This window comes from Lineus longissimus, chromosome 5, assembly GCF_910592395.1.
Source record: "Lineus longissimus chromosome 5, tnLinLong1.2, whole genome shotgun sequence".
Classification (NCBI taxonomy): domain Eukaryota; kingdom Metazoa; phylum Nemertea; class Pilidiophora; order Heteronemertea; family Lineidae; genus Lineus; species Lineus longissimus.
Window position 1 is genome coordinate 7,230,827 of NC_088312.1, and position 19,129 is coordinate 7,249,955.

A 19,129-nucleotide genomic window follows, 5' to 3' on the forward strand; every position below is an offset into this window, starting at 1 on the left:
TGGTCATGTAATTATTAACATAGATGGGTGAGAGAAACATCAAGGCTAAGATGGTTGGGAAGCGGATGACCATGAAACATGATTATAAAATGTCGTCCACATTGTGGCTGGCGATGCCAAGGTGACATGATTCAACTCGAAAAGGAGTTTTAAGGGAACTGCTTAAGTGGGTGTTTTAAAATATGTAGCAAATAAGTTTGCTGAAATCTGGATCATGTCCATTTTGAAACATCGGGCATGTGTTGACGCAACCTTATCTCAAAGACTGTCTCAATCGAATAATTCGGGAGGTGTCATGATATCCGGCAGTAAATTTCGTTCTTCCCGTTGGTCTTTAAGGGGCAGAGAAAGTAGGACAAATTATATTTATTTGATAACATATATTTGGTATCTAATTTCAATTTCTTCGTCATTCGTATTTTATCTGTTTAACAATCAAACATAAAGCTGTACAGTTGTTGGTGATGTATCTGTTACCCTACCAAACTGAGAGTTGATATTTCGACGCATTAAATACAAGGCCCCCAAGATAATAAGGTGGCTGCTATCGTGGACGGACGCTTGCATGTCGAAATTGTCTATTTAAAAATTATTGTGCTTACATTTACAACACATTTGAAACACATCTACAACAGTTTTCCGTACGGTTTCTCAGATATTGTCAAAAAATGATAGACAGGTTCCGAGGGTATCCATTCCGGATTTCCCCTGCAGTATGTGCGCATTCCGCAAAAATTCTTTCAAAATTACTAGTGTTTCATTTAAATAAATGGAATTAATCCACGAAATTGTTTATACAGACAAAATTACGATTTTTACAAACGGATTTTATGGCTTCAGTTAGAGAAAACATTAGAAGTTACCCGTATATGTTATTCACATGTATATGTTATTCACATGTATAAAAGGGATATATTGACAGTCGGACGGCATATTTCAAAAATGAAGAGGCCACTACCACCATAGGTCAGCCTTAAGGACAGAGTTCATGTCAGTTGCAGCAATATTGTGAGATATCTAATACAACTTTATACTACAGTATATTCATGTGCTATACTGGTCCACCTGATTGCACGAATGCATATGGACACATCATGAAATTGTGCAAAACGTGATTTTATAGTGTTAGTCGAATATCGATCAGCTGTACGGACGGGATGCAATGTAATATATAAATCAGGATACATATCACATAAAAATGATTTAAAAAAATCATTACCGGGTTACAGTATAGTACAAGACGAGTACAATAAGTAATATTTCTAAAAGACAATTTCAATTACTCGGACGGTAGTAAATTGTGTACTAAGCTAGTAAGAATGATATTATTCGGACGGCCACATTCTTATAATGATTTATGGCGAATTCGAGGTCATAATGTTGGATATATAAGACTTTCGGACGGTAAACTAAACTGTTCTCGTCGATAGTGTATGTGCGAGGGGTTCACGAACCACGAGAGTATGATATTAAGAGCTGTCGCCCGTGGCAGAGGCTGATATGGTTGCGGTGACTGTGCCGATTGTGCCTTCACTGAGGTCCTCTGGGGCCACAGCGCCCGAGATCAACATCTGTACCTGGAGAAGAAGAGTAGTTATAACAAAAAAGGAAGAAGAGAAAACAGGTTACTTTCCAGAGTAATCTCTAGTGCAGAAACAGCATAATGTTGACAAGGCCAGATATATTGGCCATGTTAGCTAAAACCAGAGGAGGGCAAAGCTATGTAAGAAAAAAGAAGGGGCACATGCTACGCTAAAAAACGAGAGAAAGGCAAATTTTACATAAAAGACATGGTCCTAAGCAAATTGATCATCGTATACGACTTCCAGCAATCTGTAATGTCTTAAGTGACCAATCTCAATGCATGGTGCATTATCTTCTTTGGGTGGCATCGTACATGGACTAATTGCAAGACCGATATTGTCGCTATACAAACAATCAAGTGATAACAAGTTTTGCATAGTCGTCAAATCTTACGCACCTTGGGTACAAAGATGATAATCTGCGTGACGGTTGTGCCAAGAAGGATACACGAGGCCCGGACAATATAGATAAGGTCCACCTTGTTCTCGAGTGCGAACGACATCCCCACAGCCAGTAGGCTAAGAATAATGACGTTGTACACGCACATACCAATCTGCTTACTATCGTTGAGCTCGGGAATTTTGACCTAAAAGCAGATAGAATGTATATACAATGTATACGATTCTTCTCTGATTTGATTACTATCCGGGGGCGGTGACGGCGGTTACCGTATGTGATGGCATACACCTAAAATAAAATTGTGCGACCATGACCGAAGCTATATATACATGTAGTAAATTTTGCTGATTCACGATGCCTCTTTAAACATAGATAGCAACGTGCTCGAAGTTCAATACCTCTAGAAATTAAAAGAGCATTACAAAACAGAATCCTTATTGTCCCTAGGACAGTCTATCGTAAGGCTGATTTGCCAACCACACCGACAGTTGAAGTCATAGAACCTTATGGATGTGTATGCACTTATGTATCTAAGCATCTGCGGCTCCATCTCCCAAATATATCTTCACAAGCTATAGTTTGTCCAGGAACTTGTAAGGGTGACTTACTGTCAGAAAAAGTTCATTTACCGATCTTTATGTTGATTTACGGTATGCTTATCGTATTTTAGCACTAGCCCAGTAACTACCTTTCTCGTTTCCCAGGAGAGGAAAGCCCCAAAGAGTAGAAGTATTCCTTGGATTCCGTAGATTACTGAAGAGAAATGGGAAGAGTATGGGGATTGGCAGACGTACACCCAGTAGCTCGTCTCTGTGTCTGCGTCCACCACCTGGAAAGAAAGCAGTCACAATTATGTAATCTTATAGAACAGAGAGCCAAAGTTCAAAATCAAATACCAAACCATCCTCATTTACAAGTACTTTGTAGACTACACCGACGAGGCACAAGAGAAATTACCCGAATCTCATCAGGATGATGTCGAACATCACCTTGAAGCACGTTTTGCAGTGATAAAACGGGTAGACCTCCAGTGTCTCCAGCGTTTATATCGCTGGATCAACACTCAGGGAATTTAGACTTAACGTAGTGTGCCACACTGACTCCAGTTGATTACCAACCTTTGTGGACGTGATTTTCACATTTAAGGTCTGTGGACTGACGGCCTCCCATACGATCAGGACGAGAAGGTTTATCCCCAGGTATGACATAACCATAGCAAACAAGTGAATGTCCTTGACAATCTGCAAGAACAAGAAGCAATGCAGTTTTAGGCTGAAATGTCTGATTTTAAATATCAAATTTGTAAAATGACTCGATTGACAATGAAGGAGCTGCTTCTGCTTGAGAAAGTTGCGGCGCGGAATGAGGTGCTTCTTCAGGGAGAAGCACACTGGCGCTCCTAACGTTGTGTGTTTGAAGCAACACAACGAGCATGATGCGAAAAACGATTAAGTACTCTCTCCTAAGAATGAATATCTTAAAGTCTCTTTGACTCACCCGTCGCTTCATTTTCTTATTGATGAATATTCGATGGACTCTGTAGGTTTTCGAAAACAACGCCCCAAAAGAGAGGGAGAACCCACAACAGGCCAGGAAGGCCGGCAACTGGAAAGTGAAAAACTGTATATCACAAAACCCCAAATATTATGACTTGCTTTGGGGCCATCTTTGACTCTATGACAGAACGGCGCTCCTTTGACCTTGTTGGTGTTGAAAGAAACTGGTTTATAAGAAGTACAAAATAACAGGAATACATGTACCCTTAAAAAGAGTACAGACATTTAATGTGTTTTTGTCAGGACCCGATTAATTTGAAGGTGCCTCCAACCAATTCTTTGATTTTGTCACAACCAGGGTGTCACACCGATGTGTGAACATCGAATGAGTTGCCAATAATCGGGCCAAAAACTGAATCAAATAGGGCACATACAATTCCAATATATGTGCCAGCATCTCGGCGCTGAAATATCTGTGTGTTCCCAACGGATGGGCGTTGGAGTCGCAAGTTCTTTTTCCCGCACTGAAGACATACCTTGCAAACTGCAATACTGAGATTTTGTCTCTCCCCTTCAGCTGCGGTGGCCCCAAAGTCAGTGAAGATAACGGTGGTATACATGACGATACAACCCACAAGGATGCAGTTGTTCATGTTCGGTGAGGACATCTTGATGATTCTAGAAAAAAACATTGAAATTTCATAAGTTAGAAAACGGTTCAAGCAATAAGTCAGAAATTGTGTGGCTTACTTTCTTAACAGCAGATGTCTTTATTCTTAGAGCTATCGTAATGGAAGTCATGTGAGCTGTTTCTTATGTTTCTCACATCCCGTTTCATCCTGTTTTTTTTCCACAGTCGTAGTATATCACATCTATGATCCCTGCTTTTTGTAACAATACGTGTATACTCTTCCGCGAGTAAAAAATAAGCATACTGGAACTGTCATTTAATGGATTGGGGGTCAATATAGTAGTATATCAGAGCTCAATGACCCCACTTCAACTCCGTCTGAAACGTGCACCGACTCAAAGGCAGGCAACGCAGGGAGAACAAGACTAGTGCAAATGTAGCTAGCGCTCATGTCGCTCGTAGCAAAGGAGAGGGTCAACTAACGAATCTGTACCTTTTCTTCCTATGATAAAGATTGAAGAGCAAGAAGAAACAGGCCAGAGAAATACCAATGACAGCTATAGAGGTCATGACGGCGTAGATGGATACGCTGGTGTGGATGTGCTCAAAAAGGGTGGTCATGCTGTCTTTGGGAGGCTTCCCTCCTGGAAAAAAGAGAAAGTTATCATAAAAGAAGCGAGTTTAAAGACTCTGACTTGTAGATGTATTTTATACTGCAACGCTGCCAGAAGGAATAAAAACCCTTAAGTGGCAGCGCAGAGTCATTCTATCATACGCTTTGCCAAGAAAGTATTGGAAACTTTCGTCAATTTCAGCAGAACAAGTGAGACATCTACCTGTGTTGTGATGAAGCACATTTATAGCTTAATGATCACGGATATGCGGCGTGATGACTTGCATCACACGACTTAGAAACACGGTAGGATATCCGAAGTACCAAAATACTACACGAAAGGTGGCCTATTAGAAGAAATATGAGTTAACAAGCACCCGATGTCGCGTTTGAAAATATCATGATCTCCAACCATTGTGAGGGCAGTTTGACGATGCGACTATTAACAGTCGTGATCAGTCAAATACATGTGTTAGCTAATGGAGATGTTTGTAGAGAACTTCGATGATAACTATCCCATTCTCACCTTTCCATATCGGTTTCCCTCTGGTTATCAGTTCTTCTGACTCGTTTCCTGTCGCATCTTTGTAGATCATCAGGCGAACTGACTTGAGAAACGCAGTGCCATTTGCAAATGTCTTTTCTGTAAAAGAAGTTGCGGACAGTAAGTGCCAGTCATAGTTTCTTTAATTGTAAGATAATCAGATAATGATAGATTGTTGACAGTTTCGTTGTATTGGCTAAAGGCGTTCCCTTTGCAATGGCGTGCGTGCATATTAGCATGTGGTCAGGGCCAGAGACAAGAAATATGCAGGATTTGTGTTTCCGTTGTGTTGACGACTAGTTGATGGTCACAGCACGGGCCAAGCCTGTCTTCTCGCAAAATACCACTTTCGTTGACAGTTAGGATCAAGTGGATAATGCAGTTGGCATATTCTGAACAAGTTCGTTGTTGCAATGATGTGCAGCCTAGTATCAATTCCCCTCGAACGGCCACCTTTCTCCCTGCCTGTGACAATGAACCCAAGCCACTTACCCTGAACCTGTGTGATCTGGCCAAGTGTGTAGCAATCTCCCTCAGGTGTAAAGGCCACCTTCCCTCTCACGCCCATGAAGTCCACTGATTTGGTCTCCGCAAGAATTAGTTCCGTCATGTTGAGGTCGGAATAGGTAAAGTCTTCTAATGTTCTGTTCCAGCCTTCAATGGAAGAAAAGCCTTTCTGAGGAGTCTATCCTTAATCATGGTAAACAGTTACCTTTGGTAGCTTCATTCCTGTCTCACCAAGTTTCTTTAGATAAAGACAAAAATCCTTCTACTACATCAAAAGCTCACCTCCGTACCCGCTACGGACTTCAAAACTTGTGAGGCGCAACAGAGTTAGAAACCTGATTGTAAGATGGTCAAACGTGGCTGTTGTTGGCATCCTTTAGCGAGTGTGTTATAGTAGAAACTGTCGTAAGAGCTAAGGTAAGAATCGAGGATTCAGTAAGTAGTTCATGAAGTGAGCTAGGTGTGGACAAAAGATGGCCAAACTGAGTGAAAGAACTGTCGCCATTCTTATTCGAGATCATACCTGGCCCGGTCGATCAAAATAAACTCTCATACCTTCTCGTTCCATCCGTTCTTGGGCCTTGTTCAACCCTAAGGCTATTGTCCATATCGTATCGTATGCGGAAGGCACCAAAAGGTAGCCGAAATCCACTTTGGTGAAGTTACTTGTCTCTGTATAAAGACGGTCGAATTCCTGCGCGGTTATGTTGGCGATACCGGTGATGTTCTAGAAATAAATCATTATCAATGTATTTACAATATTTACGTGATATTGCATTCACTTCATTCTCTGTGTGGTTTCCTCGCTCTTAGCATTTTTATGGACCTGATGAAAAACACGTGGTTGTTGGAAGGTTCTCTAGTTTTGCCTTTCACTGCCGATACTCACTGTAAAGGGATTGTCAAACAAGTTGGCGACTCCGAAAGTGTCAGATGCCGCTTTGGCGAGCTCTTGGCGAGTACAGTTGATCCTTGCCTCGGTTTCCTTGTCTATCGTCCACCAGTTATCGTCCCACCAGGCTGGGAAGATATATACATATCTAGCACCAACTATTCCAGTTTTTAGAGCCTGAAGTTAGGATCAGGGAAAAGTTGTATCACTCATTCGGAGCATGCTTCTATCCATTTCAAAGATGTCAGTAATTGACCGAATACGTCCATCACAGCTGACCATCTGAACTTGTTGACAAATGTATCACATACCCTCAACTGTTTATTTTATTTGATATTCATTTCATTCATTTGATAAAACCTCCCAAAACGAAATGTAAAAGGTGAAATAAATTCATATCGAATGCATCAATGACACAGAAGATACACAGAACAGATAGTACATAATGGACATGTAGTATAAGAACATAATGCACGTGATTAAAAAGCTTTGGTAAGCAATTTTACGAGGGTCCTATCAGTAGAGTTGGGTTTGAGTAGCAAAATTATTCGCAACTATAATGGCACAGAAAATGATACTTATCTGACTGACCTACCTCGCACAGTATCTTTGTTCCAAGTTCTTGGTAAGTGAATATGAATATTATTCGGGCACCATATTTCTGAAGAATAAGAACGTACTGCAAAATTTAGGTTTGATTTGGCATAATGACATCACAAGAGTACTCTTACTGGGAATTTCGTCTGTCTGATGATGTCACGAGTTTGATTCCGTCCTGGTTCCAAACATGATCTAAACTAATTACTCTGGAGGGAGTGATTTCCGTAGAGGTATTTTTCATTAGAAACAAGCATTTAGTTGGTGCCGACAATCGGAACCAGTGTTGAAGCTGTTGGCAGTTTCAATTCTAGTTTAGTTGTGCCTCATTGACTCAAGTCTGTAAAAAACCTTGTGCTACGGACAAAGTATGTGTTTTACCTTAAGGTTTTCCACCTGATATTTGACGTCTGTTGTTACAGTTTCTGATCGTACGGTCGTAATGTTCTCTTCAGTACATCTCTTTTGGAGGTCTTTCACAACCTATTAATACAAACTAGATACATGTAGTTAATATAGGCTAATGGCTATTGATAACCAACATTAGCGTTTCCCGGAAAAGCTCTAAAAACCTTTATTTCTAAGAGTCTACTCATTATGCGCTTCACTTATTAACAGCAACAACTAGAATTGACATTCTCTAATACTAAATTCTGCGTCGTGGCAGCAGATTTAAAAGACTTCCGTTAGAAGCACATGCATCAGATTTTGAAAACCGCTGTTCAAAATTTGGCATACCCACCAATGAAAACAATGTTGTTGTTTCATAAACGGTGGCTATTCTGGCCCAGCCGTGTTTCTTGAGAAATGCAATCCTGGCGGTGTTGGCGAGCTGGTCTGGCCCATTTACCCTCATGAAGTACGGATATAGTGATTTGTCGGAGAGGGTGCCTGTGCCACAACCAGGGGATATCTAAAATAGAAGCGACGAATACTTTATTCTGTTCTCCACTCCACTGGTCGCAGTAACCAAAGAAAGCAGGTGAAATACTTCTCATCTCCATTGTTCTTTGACATTTTCATTAGAAAACTCTAAAAAAATTACACAGCGAAGCTACTCATAATATTGTCTTTTGCTTACGTAACTAGGAACAGTAGTTTCAATTGCAGTGATGTTACCTGCTTCAATCCTTCAAAATACAATGTAAAAATTATACTGTAACGATTAAAGGCTTCAGGCGTCGTGATACTCTGGTGTAACACGACAACATATTACATGTATGTCGTATCGATGTATCAAAGTACTTGTAACCATCTGATTGATGCCGTGCTGGCAAGTGGTGCCCTAATTAGCTTACATTAGCTCCAAGATCGATCAATAGGTCATCCATTTATGTGATATCATAAGATGTTGGTACTTAACAATATCTGCTCCGATCCGGATGGAGTGACTGTTGGGGAATGAGACTCAAAGATGTAGATGCACGGTATTGGTACTAACCTGTGTTATGTTCCAGAATTTCCCGGCTTGAGCGGTGACCTCACACGCATGTGAGCAGATTGGGCCAACAAGCATGATCTTCGTTGGTTTCTTGTAGAAAAGTCGGTACATGGAATTGATGCTGGTACCTATATCACACTGTAACGACATAAGGATAATAATTCTGTGATAATTTTAGGAATGTCCGATGCAACAAAGAAGGCTAAGAGAAGAATCCCAAAGCATCCTCATGTAAGGGGCTCAGTAAAACTGTATAGCACTCAAAATGACTGCCGTCAGGTAGATTATTCGTCATCTTGATTACCGTTGTTGATGTCTTCAAATCTTCAGCCCACCAGGGAGAATGCTGTTCGATATTTCAAAAGAATTGGGTCAAGATCGTTGATCTTTGCCTGCCGGATATTTCATTCCAAAGACGACTGGGGTAGTCTCCGTAATTTCCGGTTCTCACTGGAAGACGGGAAATTCTGGCAAGGTTATTAGTGCTAATGATATCACACCTGTCCTTGCTAAAAATGCATGAGATTTTAATTGAATACATTGTATGGATGAGAGTACGGCGTTGATGAGGCTGGTTTGCCTTGTTCTGGCCCAGCCGGGCGTGTTATAAGTTTTTACAAGATGGCAAATTCTCATCGCGCTTGAGCGGCAGTTTTTTTTACACCGGAGTGTAATTAATGGATGCTTATAGATACGTTCACGTACTAAAAAGTAGTATTTGTTATTGCTCTCAAGAAACCGCTCAGGATTGGGTTGGCTAAAAAGATAGATGTGAATTTATTGCTATGACATTGTGTAGCTATATGCCAGTCATTTGCTACGAAAAATGAACTCATTCTACCTGAACTCATCCTGTTGCCAAGACATCCAGTACACCAGTCAACTGAACGAAGCTAATATAGATATACCATTCTTCTCCTGATTAATTTTGCGAACTATCATGTGGGCAAAAACTGAGGCGGCATCCGTGGTTGTTGCCGAAATGACTGCTCCGGCCGAGGAGAATTTAGAATTCATATTCTGAAGCATTTCAAAGTAAGCATTGAATAATGATTGCCTAACCATACCGGCTGTTATGTCATATCATAGGCATCTCAGAGGCATCTCTCTATTTTTCACACACTCCAATTTGGAGGACGCTGATGATTATGATGGTTGATTTTTTAGGCAGATTAAGGCATTGCTTCCTAAAATTCGAAATTTCTCGCAATAGATCTCGTTAATGTTCTATCGTCTCTTAAATATCTTGTATACTTTAAAGCAGGCAGTGATCTATGTGTATTGATGTAATACGAGGAACCTATTCTCCTCGTTTATATGGCAAGTTAATAACATAACTGAAGCCATAACACGCCCATTTTACGTGCTAGTATATAATTTGCAAATACACCAGTCCTTGTAGGGGGGGATGTCAATATCTACATGGCAGTACCAATAAACAACCAGATAAAGTGTCACGCTATAATCAAATAGGAAGGATCGGATTCTTCTTGGAATTACTTCTGTTTGTAGGTAAATTGTATATGTACAAGTACTTACAAAGATTCTCAGCTGACAGATTAATGTGGAGCATGGTGAAGAACCACGTTTAACAGTTTCTTAGAACCCATCATTTCAATGGAAGCCCGATATTTCATGGTACTACTTCATGAATTGATTCATTGTGGTCAAAAAGCGTGTGGTGACAGAAATCATGTCCAGTATTCAGATGTGTGCCTGGCAATCGACACTAGCAAGGGCAACACCTTAGCCAAAAGAGCCCCCCCCCGCCGGCCACAAACACTGAATTCTCGTTATAGCAGGCAGACTTACTGAAAACTATATTATCATATCATCAGATACGTAACAAAAAAACAAACGCTGGAGGGCGTTGTATGAAATCACGTCAGACAATAGATGAAAGATAAATGTATGATTAGAAAAAGACCGATCAATTCGATTTCTATTGATGAAAGCAGTTCATATACAATATATTTATTATTGAACTACTCCACTTGAAAAGTAATGAAATGACAATAACGGGTGTTTAGAAAGACCAGGAGTTCAATACTTAGTTCAACGTTCATGGCATCGAACAAGACAAAATGTTCAACTCCAGTGTTCATGGCATCGGGACAGGTAACAGAAAGACATAGAAGACAGTCCTCATCTATCAATTGATTAGAATGACAGTATTTGTGACGGTAAAGTTCCCGTGTTTCGGAGAAGGGCCTGCTAGAATGATGTAAACTCTCCCGCAGCATTCCTCATTACCCTTAATTCGTTTTACCGCGCCCGAGACTTGTGATAGTTATAGGCTTGGGAAGAGCGTAAAATGATGAGTTGGTTCGCGTTGTCGCGGTTGGATTTGGGTTCAAGGGTATATACATGTAGTTAAGCTGTACGGATCATGATGTATCATGATCATATATGAGGCTTGCCGAGGAACGTAATCAACACTGACCGACGTGGTTTTACCTCAGTAGCCGTAAATTCGATTTCAACTTGTTCAGATTCAGTTCACGTATCATTAGGACGATTAAATAACCTTTATTCAAACTTATTTAATGTTCTCAATGACATGAGATGCTCTACTAAACGCATTTCGAGATGTTGAGTCAGTGACAGCCAAGGTTGTGGGGGTCAGTCGGTAAACTTGCTAAGTTAAACTTGTTCCAGTGTGTTACTAAAACTACACGTAATAAGCGTTGTTTCTTCCTCGAAATACTTGATCATACATTTACGTGAGGAGATATCATGGTACACGTCATTGTACTTCCATCGTGGTGTTGCAGCAATGTAATAGTGTTACTTTTCTGGTGTCCGCGAGACTCTCTGTGGTAGGACACTGAAGCTTGGAACAAGTGCTTACCGAATTTTACCCTTAACATTTCGTGTAGCACTTGAGCCCGACGTCATCCACTGCGCTATTCCAGTCCGCTTCAACCCAGGTTCACCCTAAACTCGTCCGTAACCATCCTGAATCAGTCTAGTCTTTACCATTCGGGCATACCTGGGGTTTTACGTCACTTCGTCAAACTATGGACGAAGGAAGAACGCCAATGGTAAGCCAGAATGGCCGTTTACTTCGTCTTGGGCTGTTTGAGATCGATTTGGCTTGGTTGAAATTGCCAGCATCGCACGTTCGGAGTACAGGTTGTCGTACAGTTGGTAGATATCATAAAGTCTTATCTCTGGCAATATCAGCATCAGGTAAATATTCATGTAGCCTGTTGCACTATATAAATACACATGCAGCAGTAGGAAAAAATGTCAATTCTCCCCCGACGGCTTCTATTCGGACGGCGACGGTTTTAGCATCTTGAGAATCAGGCCTTTTCCACTCACTGCACGTCGTTAAATCTGAATTATATGAGATGGGAGTATAGATTGAAAAGCCTTGTAAGCAGATGGGGGGGGGGGGGGGTGGTAAACAGACATTACCTGTTCCACAGGGAAGGTCACAGCGTTTCACCAGGTACTAGGTCAACACCGAACATAAGCCAATTAGATCAACAGGGACATGGGTGACATAGGTCAGAGGTGAAGGTCTGTCTACACGATATTGCATTTGTTGGCAACCATTAAATCAACAGAGTTGTACCGTGTTAACAACCATCTCATATATCATGCAGTATACGTGAAACGATAGACTTAATTGTACCCGAATGATATCTATCTATTTGGGTGCTCCTTTTCCCGTTAATACTTGGTACCGGTTAAGGTTTCGAATACGATGTAAAGTGGAAAGACCAGTTTTATACGATTTTTTGTTGGCTGATCGGCGGAAAACACTACTGGTTATTTTTCGATACAATGTGACCTACTGCAGAATATACGTATCCGTTGACACGTATGCACCTTAGACTGCTTGTACAAACCAACGTCTAAACGATGTTCAAAGTTGATTTTTTTTCTCCAAGACAACGTTAATGCGATATTTTGCACCTCTACAAGTCAAAACTAAACGAGATTGCGCTGTCTCTAGTTGCAGACTATGTTTTTCTATGGTGTGGCCCTATGCGATACGACGTGACATGATGCCAGCCAAAGCCCTGTCGCAGCGTGTCTCATTGTGCTAACCCACAGATATTGCGCCGACCGAAAAGCTTCTAAAAAGTTACACATGATTTTCACTACCATAATGTCAGTTCATGCAGGTCATTTTGCGAAAAAATGTTTCCCATTTCTGAATTTTTGTGGACCCGTGGAATTGTATAATGCACCGACATGTGTTTGAATAAGATATTTGCCGCCTGCTCTGCAGGTAAGAAGCGACATTTTCGTTGACATGATATTCATTTACTAGATTACATTCGTTTTAGGCTCTGTCTAAAAATATGAACGACCAGAGGAATATAAAATTCCATGGTCTTATCAAAGGTATAGCCTTGGCAGTACCGGATAGTGGAAACATTGCGATAAGATCGGTCATAGATTGCGCAGTATTGTGTCTGGGATGCTCTACGATGAATATCTGGCATCGGAAAGACAGCATGTCTACATGCCAGCTGAGCAAGAGGCGGGGCACCTGTATGGAAAAGGGGGAAACTTACGAGAAATCAGGTTGCCGGATGTATGAGAAGAAGGTAAACAGTAGCCAAATATCGTGAATACCTTTCTAAGAGATCAGTGATCACGCGTTGCCAAGTTTGTGCCGTGAGTCTTAGCTGCCGCTATGAAGCAAGCGCCAAGTTAGCGGAACCTGGCTCCGCAATGAGGTTCCGCTAAGATTTAGCGGCACCTCAAGGGTTCCACTATTAACTTTAGTAGCGGTCACTAAACAAATTAGCGGTCGCTAAACTGACCTAAGCTTTGACTTACATGCATATCATAGGCCCGATCACTGGCCTGTTAGGAAGGATTTTTGGTATAGATCGCTGTATTAGGAGCTTTGAAATGTACCACTTGAGTAAGCAGAAGGGAAGATGTAAAGGGAAAGAGGGAATAAAAGTGCGAAAAGAATGTGAGAATGTTACTATATCTGTGGTGCCCCACTATGACTTGCCCAAAAGTTACGTGAGGTCAGTTGTGTTGAGAGAATGGCATTTGTGTAGAGAATTAGAGTGCGTGGCATGTAGTTAGCGAGGCTATACGGAATGTAAAAGAAGAGGGCACATATTGTATGGGATGGCCTTCGGCCTAAACCCTGGATGTAGTTGCCAAGAACGTTACTTACTGTACACATTTCATTGCATTGGGGATCAGGCTATATCATTCATTGGCTACCGTATCAGACGTAAGGTCACTTTCATACCCCCAATAGCATTCAGAGACCTAGTAGGTTTTATTCAATGCTGCACAACCCAGGGACATATTATTGTAGGCTACGCTGAAACCCCTATTCGGTATTTTAGAGTACTAGTCTATAGCCAGTTCAGCACTGGTACTAACACCACATTGAGAAGAACTTGCAGTTCAAAATTCTACAAGAGGGGCTTCTTTCTGGCAAAACTGTATGAACCTTATTTACTAGTGTTAGTAAAAACCTCGCGTCACATTCTTACGTATGACTATAAGAAGGGGGGTTTTGGTCCGAAAGTTTTGATAGACGATAGTTGGAAATGTGCGGGTTTTCGGACGAACAAAAAAGGGCCCATAGGGAACATCATCATGACCGAAACCACGTTCTTCTTTGAATGTAAAGGAAGGCTAGGCATGGAAATGAATATCTTCGATATGACTTGGACTTCGAGTCATCCAAAACAAATCCGTTTATCAAATCGCACGTCGTTTAAAAGCTTCGGTGACCACAACGCAATTAATAACGTTGATCTTACAAGGATGTCTTATGCAAATTATCGCTTTCTGGTATTTGTTGAATTTTTAGCCAAGGCAAATCATTATAAAGCCTGTCGCAGTAACCTGTCTTGGAGACACACGCGTGGATACGACATTACTTCCAGTCTTTCATATGGTTTAGAAAGGCCACGTGAAGGGACAATCCTTTGTTTCTCATCGACTGCGAATAGTCAGTGTAGCGGTCTTTATTTGCTGTGTGAGATGGGTCATGCCCATGAAAGTATGATAGGCCATGGAACCAACATCCCTTTGCAGCGTATTGCCATTGACCTCCCCCTACAGCAAGAACTCATCCATCCATATGACTTCGGAATGAAGCGTTGTAGAGTATTAAGGTTGTGTGACATCTATCACTTTTTGGGCGTACAATCGCAAACGAGGGTGTTTCTCTGGCGGCACTTTAGATCTGCAAATATATATTCACCGTCAAAGATTATAACCTGACGGTATTTCAGCAATTTCCGAAAGAATAATTTAGGGATAGCCCCGGTCGTATCATCTAATCAAATGTGTCAAAGTATGTGTTCCTTAGGCCCTACTATAAAGTTATGCCTACTTCCGGTCAACTTTTTTTTCAAAAAGCGGTGAATTGAACCTCGTGTCAATGGTTAGATTGTAGCTGCGTTTGACCCGATCGATCGACCACGCAAATATGACGATATCTTTTTACCAGTCTTGGGTAATTTGTTTACATGTACATTTAGTTAGAAACTGTTGGAAGATAAAAAGTGACAGAAGTTTTTAAGTGGCCTTTAGGTTAATATTTAATTCTATCTATTGGAAAGGAACCAAGGGTTTTGATATACAGGGAAGGCAGGCGAGCAGACTTTAGGCCACCAGTCAGAGTTGGCAGAGATGACGAAAGTAAGTTCATCACAGATGTAGATCTTCTCTTCGTCAACGTGAAGGGGCAGTCTGACCCCCACGACCATCTCGTCGTCTATGGCCTTGACCCAAAATCTTTTACATATCACGTGTTGTACAATACGTCATATTATACAGAGTACGCCAAACCGATATTTTGCATTTTGGAAACAAACACTAACTCATATTTCTTGTTCGCCGGGCAGATCTCTTTGAGTTCTTCTCCGCATTTCTTCTTATACGATTACAAGAGAGGCTTTTTCCATCCAGGAAACTTATCATTTCCCTCGTTGTGCCCAGTGATGGACAAGATGAAGTTCCACCCTGCTCTCGACAAGGGCATACTGATATGTATGATGAGAGACCGCAGTATCAGAGCCATGCTGTATGACGTGATCATCTGTATAGACACTGCTTACACAAATGAAGTTGGTCCAGTAGACCTACATCCATCAATCTTATTGAATTTTTATTTTACGATTGATTACGATATCACCGGCAATTTATGCATTGATTCCAGCTGCTATTTGTTACGTTATCACAGGAATAATAACTATACACGAACAGTACATCTAACGAACATAAAAAGAAATCGTGCAATCAAATCGGACAAGATAATTGTAAATCAAATAGCTCAGCTGTCATTAAGACAGTCTTGTATTTTACGAAGTCCATCTCTGTTTTACGGTATCCGGACACGTTGCATTTTGAAGTTGGGGAAGCCCCCTCAGTGGAATGGCCATGGCTTTGAGATGGTGATTGTTTCATTCCTGGGAAGGCTGAAGGGTATTTCTCCCAAACCTAATTTGCGCATTGCAACCGACGGGTCACTTCTGGACATAGCCAAAACTGTCGGTGAAATACCGAAAGTTTTTTATCTAAATTATGCGACGGTGTATATGTTAGCGGGTTACTCGCTTTGATTTTGCTGAATCAAAGTTTCAGATTTGATGGCTGTGAGTAATAAAGCGGCAATGTCTGAATCATGTTTAAGATGGCTTCCCGGACTATTGCATTTAGTGATTGAGTAAGCGGAGGGGCACTTGCATGAAAATGGAGAGAGACGACAACAGACTCGATGTAAAAGTTTAAAATGACCCAGAATAGAATATCCGTAGAAAAAGGTTTTTATGTTATTTCAAACTCTGAGGTACATGTAGTGCCGGTCATGGTTTCTAGAGAATTATGTGTATTAGTTAGAGTCACATGGTAGCTCCACTTCAGATACAATGTAGCTGGCCCCTCGGTTGTGACATGTGCCAGCAGTTGAATTAGTGGAAGGCCCTTGGAAAACCACCACTCCAGCCGCCACACGCGACGTGACATAGTCCGCCATTGCAGCCATTACACAGAGAAGAATATTGAGGAGACCTGAGGTAATGGTAATGGTGTATATTAGTTTATGGTTACAGGTGGACCCATTATAGATTTGAACTCGCCAGTAGAGTTGTTGCATATTCCAGCTGAGTAGGTGGAGGGGCACGCATATGGAGAAGGAGAGAGCCTATACATGTACATTTCGATGTCTGCTACAAACGTGGATTAGAGCACCTGGCATTACAACTTGTGTATGGAAATATTTGATGCTCGCTTTACCGGTTACGTTGTTACAAAAACCATTATTCTATCCCCAGGGCGTGGAGTCCCTTGCGTCTGATATATTGAGCGTAGACTCATGCTTACCAAATTAAATCCTAAATACAATATATGTTTTTATGTGTCGAAATATCAATATTTCGAACATCAATAAGTTACCTGACCACACTGTAACAAGAATAAGTCAGTTAAGCTGTAATTGCTTTGCTCAAACACGCCTTCTATTGATTTGCCTTTATCGATAAAACGAGATTTTCACTTTTATCAAAGTTCTATACTTGAACTTTCATCTTATTTTAAACCTGGCCATCGACGTTTATCTAGAACATTCAGTATCCACCATGGGCGTGTCTGCTATGCTATCACCAGTTCAATCATCTGATATAACCTCACACCATTGACTAGACCACTTGGCAGTCTGTCTAAACAAGGAATCTCTTGCACTTCCGTATCGCAGATAAGCGCTCGTATAGTACAACACGAGAGTCAAGGGCCCGCTTGTTCAAACCTGGACAGTTTAGTTTTAGTCGGCGCTACTAACTTAATAGCAGGTTCCGCTAAATACCACTAAGCCTAACGGAGCAAACTCGCAAGTCTTGTTCTGACTGCAAAACTCGATTAAGATCGATGTAGATGGTAAAAGAAGGCTAACTCGAGAGTACGTCATATTTTATAGGGAGACGATTGGCAGAAGCTGGGCGTTCGAATTGGGGGTCTTCGGGCGAATAATTATATGAAGAGTTACATGTGCATGTACATGTAGATCATGAGATGGGGATTGGAAGAAGATAATACTTACCTCTGACTTCTCATAATGTAACTTGAGCTGGTACCCAGGTAAGATGTCTTTCCTGTTCACCTCTTCCAAGGCCATGTTGTAAGCAGCCAGGACGAGTTCTCCCCCTGGCCAACTACCGCCAAACGGAAGGAGACCCATCAGGTACAGGTCCTTCTTGGGGGCGGAGGTTGCCCCATTGGTCTTGTGCAACACGATCAGCGGGAGGGAGAATAGAATAGACAAAATCCTCATACCTAAATCCAAGGTGATGTCACCCACAATCTGGAGACGATATGCAATTTTCCCTCCTCCGTGTTTCAGATTCAAATTCGTTGATATGACAAGACTCCGTCCAATATTTTTTAGAGGATGATGACAATTATGAAGAAGGAGTCTGAACACATAAGAACTTCAAAATATAACTGTGTTTCAAATGTGAAATTAGAAGATAAACTATATAATTCTATATCAAGATTAACATCCACCAGAAGTGTATTCCTGCTACTAATGATAATGTGAAGTCTATGTAGTTTAATCCGATCGCTGTTGATAGCAAGCGCTGGTGAGTTGTTTAATAAGATCGATCACTCATTGCGTCAGGAAAATGCAATATTCACACAATTCATAGAAAAAACAGGGTATCTATGGGGTTAGTTAATCGAGAGATGACCATGATTGCTTGGAGTGACAGGTGTAAAGATACAGCCAGGGAAGAGCGCATCTAGTGATGATGTCATTGAAACCACAGAGGGGGACCTGAGAACATCGACGTGTTCATGCTCTCGATTGATTTCTTTAAAAGGTCGCGCGCGCTGTGGTATCTGCAGCCTGAAAACTCATCGGGAGGCGAGACAAGTAACCGAACCTACTATCAATGGGAATTTGACCAATTATGTATGGATATTATTCCAAAAATACATTGACTCCGTTGAGGTACGTCAAAGATTATTGATTGACACGAGATGCGGGGAGACGCGGGAGATTGGATTTCAAGCAGGATGATTCAAAGTTCAGTACTGTCAAATCATTCAGGAGCCGTCCCCATTGAACCACATAATGTAATGATTCCCCAACAGCATCTGGTTATTCTGCACTTCGTGAGTTCACTAACGATGCCCTTGCTTGGCGAATTGTAGGCCCTTGTTCTTGGCCTCAGTCTGAGTCAGAAAAGAATGTTGGACACCATTGACCAGCATGGACTGCTGTTCCGATATTTCAATATGGCTTTATTCCGGCAAGATGATATCTGAAAATCACTTTTGTTGATAGAATGTCAAGTAATGTTCTCCCCGGCTTGATATGGCTCTTTGTAATAGGCCTTTAGACATGTCCGACGGCTTTTGGTGACATTTATAATATATTTCATTGAGGCCGCGTCTCGGCATGTAGTTGAGGCCTGGAAGTGT

At 41.3% G+C, this 19,129-nt stretch overlaps 1 protein-coding gene across 1 annotated transcript; it reads right to left on the reverse strand.

Annotated features, from left to right (window-relative positions):
• Positions 1-396: 396 nt before the first annotated feature.
• LOC135487753 (gamma-aminobutyric acid type B receptor subunit 1-like) lies at positions 397-18,101 on the reverse strand. The gene is made up of 16 exons (XM_064771823.1): positions 17,745-18,101; positions 8,705-8,842; positions 8,006-8,176; positions 7,645-7,746; positions 7,262-7,327; positions 6,664-6,843; positions 6,330-6,501; positions 5,760-5,921; positions 5,250-5,366; positions 4,604-4,754; positions 4,016-4,157; positions 3,481-3,588; positions 3,102-3,224; positions 2,672-2,812; positions 1,982-2,170; positions 397-1,577 (listed from the first exon to the last, which is right to left on the reverse strand). The coding sequence occupies exons 1-16, from the start codon at positions 17,973-17,975 to the stop codon at positions 1,470-1,472; spliced, it is 2,301 nt and encodes a 766-aa protein (XP_064627893.1). The 5' UTR covers positions 17,976-18,101; the 3' UTR covers positions 397-1,469.
• Positions 18,102-19,129: the final 1,028 nt, after the last annotated feature.

Excerpts from the sequence above, each read along its gene's own strand:
- LOC135487753 (XM_064771823.1), bottom strand. The coding sequence starts at position 17,975 with ATGAGGATTTTGTCTATTCTATTCTCCCTCCCGCTGATCGTGTTGCAC. Across the intron at positions 5,922-6,329 it reads AGAACGGATGGAACGAGAAG|GCTGGAACAGAACATTAGAA; the intron begins GTATGAGAGTTT and ends CTTCCATTGAAG. Across the intron at positions 2,813-3,101 it reads TGAAAATCACGTCCACAAAG|GTGGTGGACGCAGACACAGA; the intron begins GTTGGTAATCAA and ends CTTTCTTTCCAG.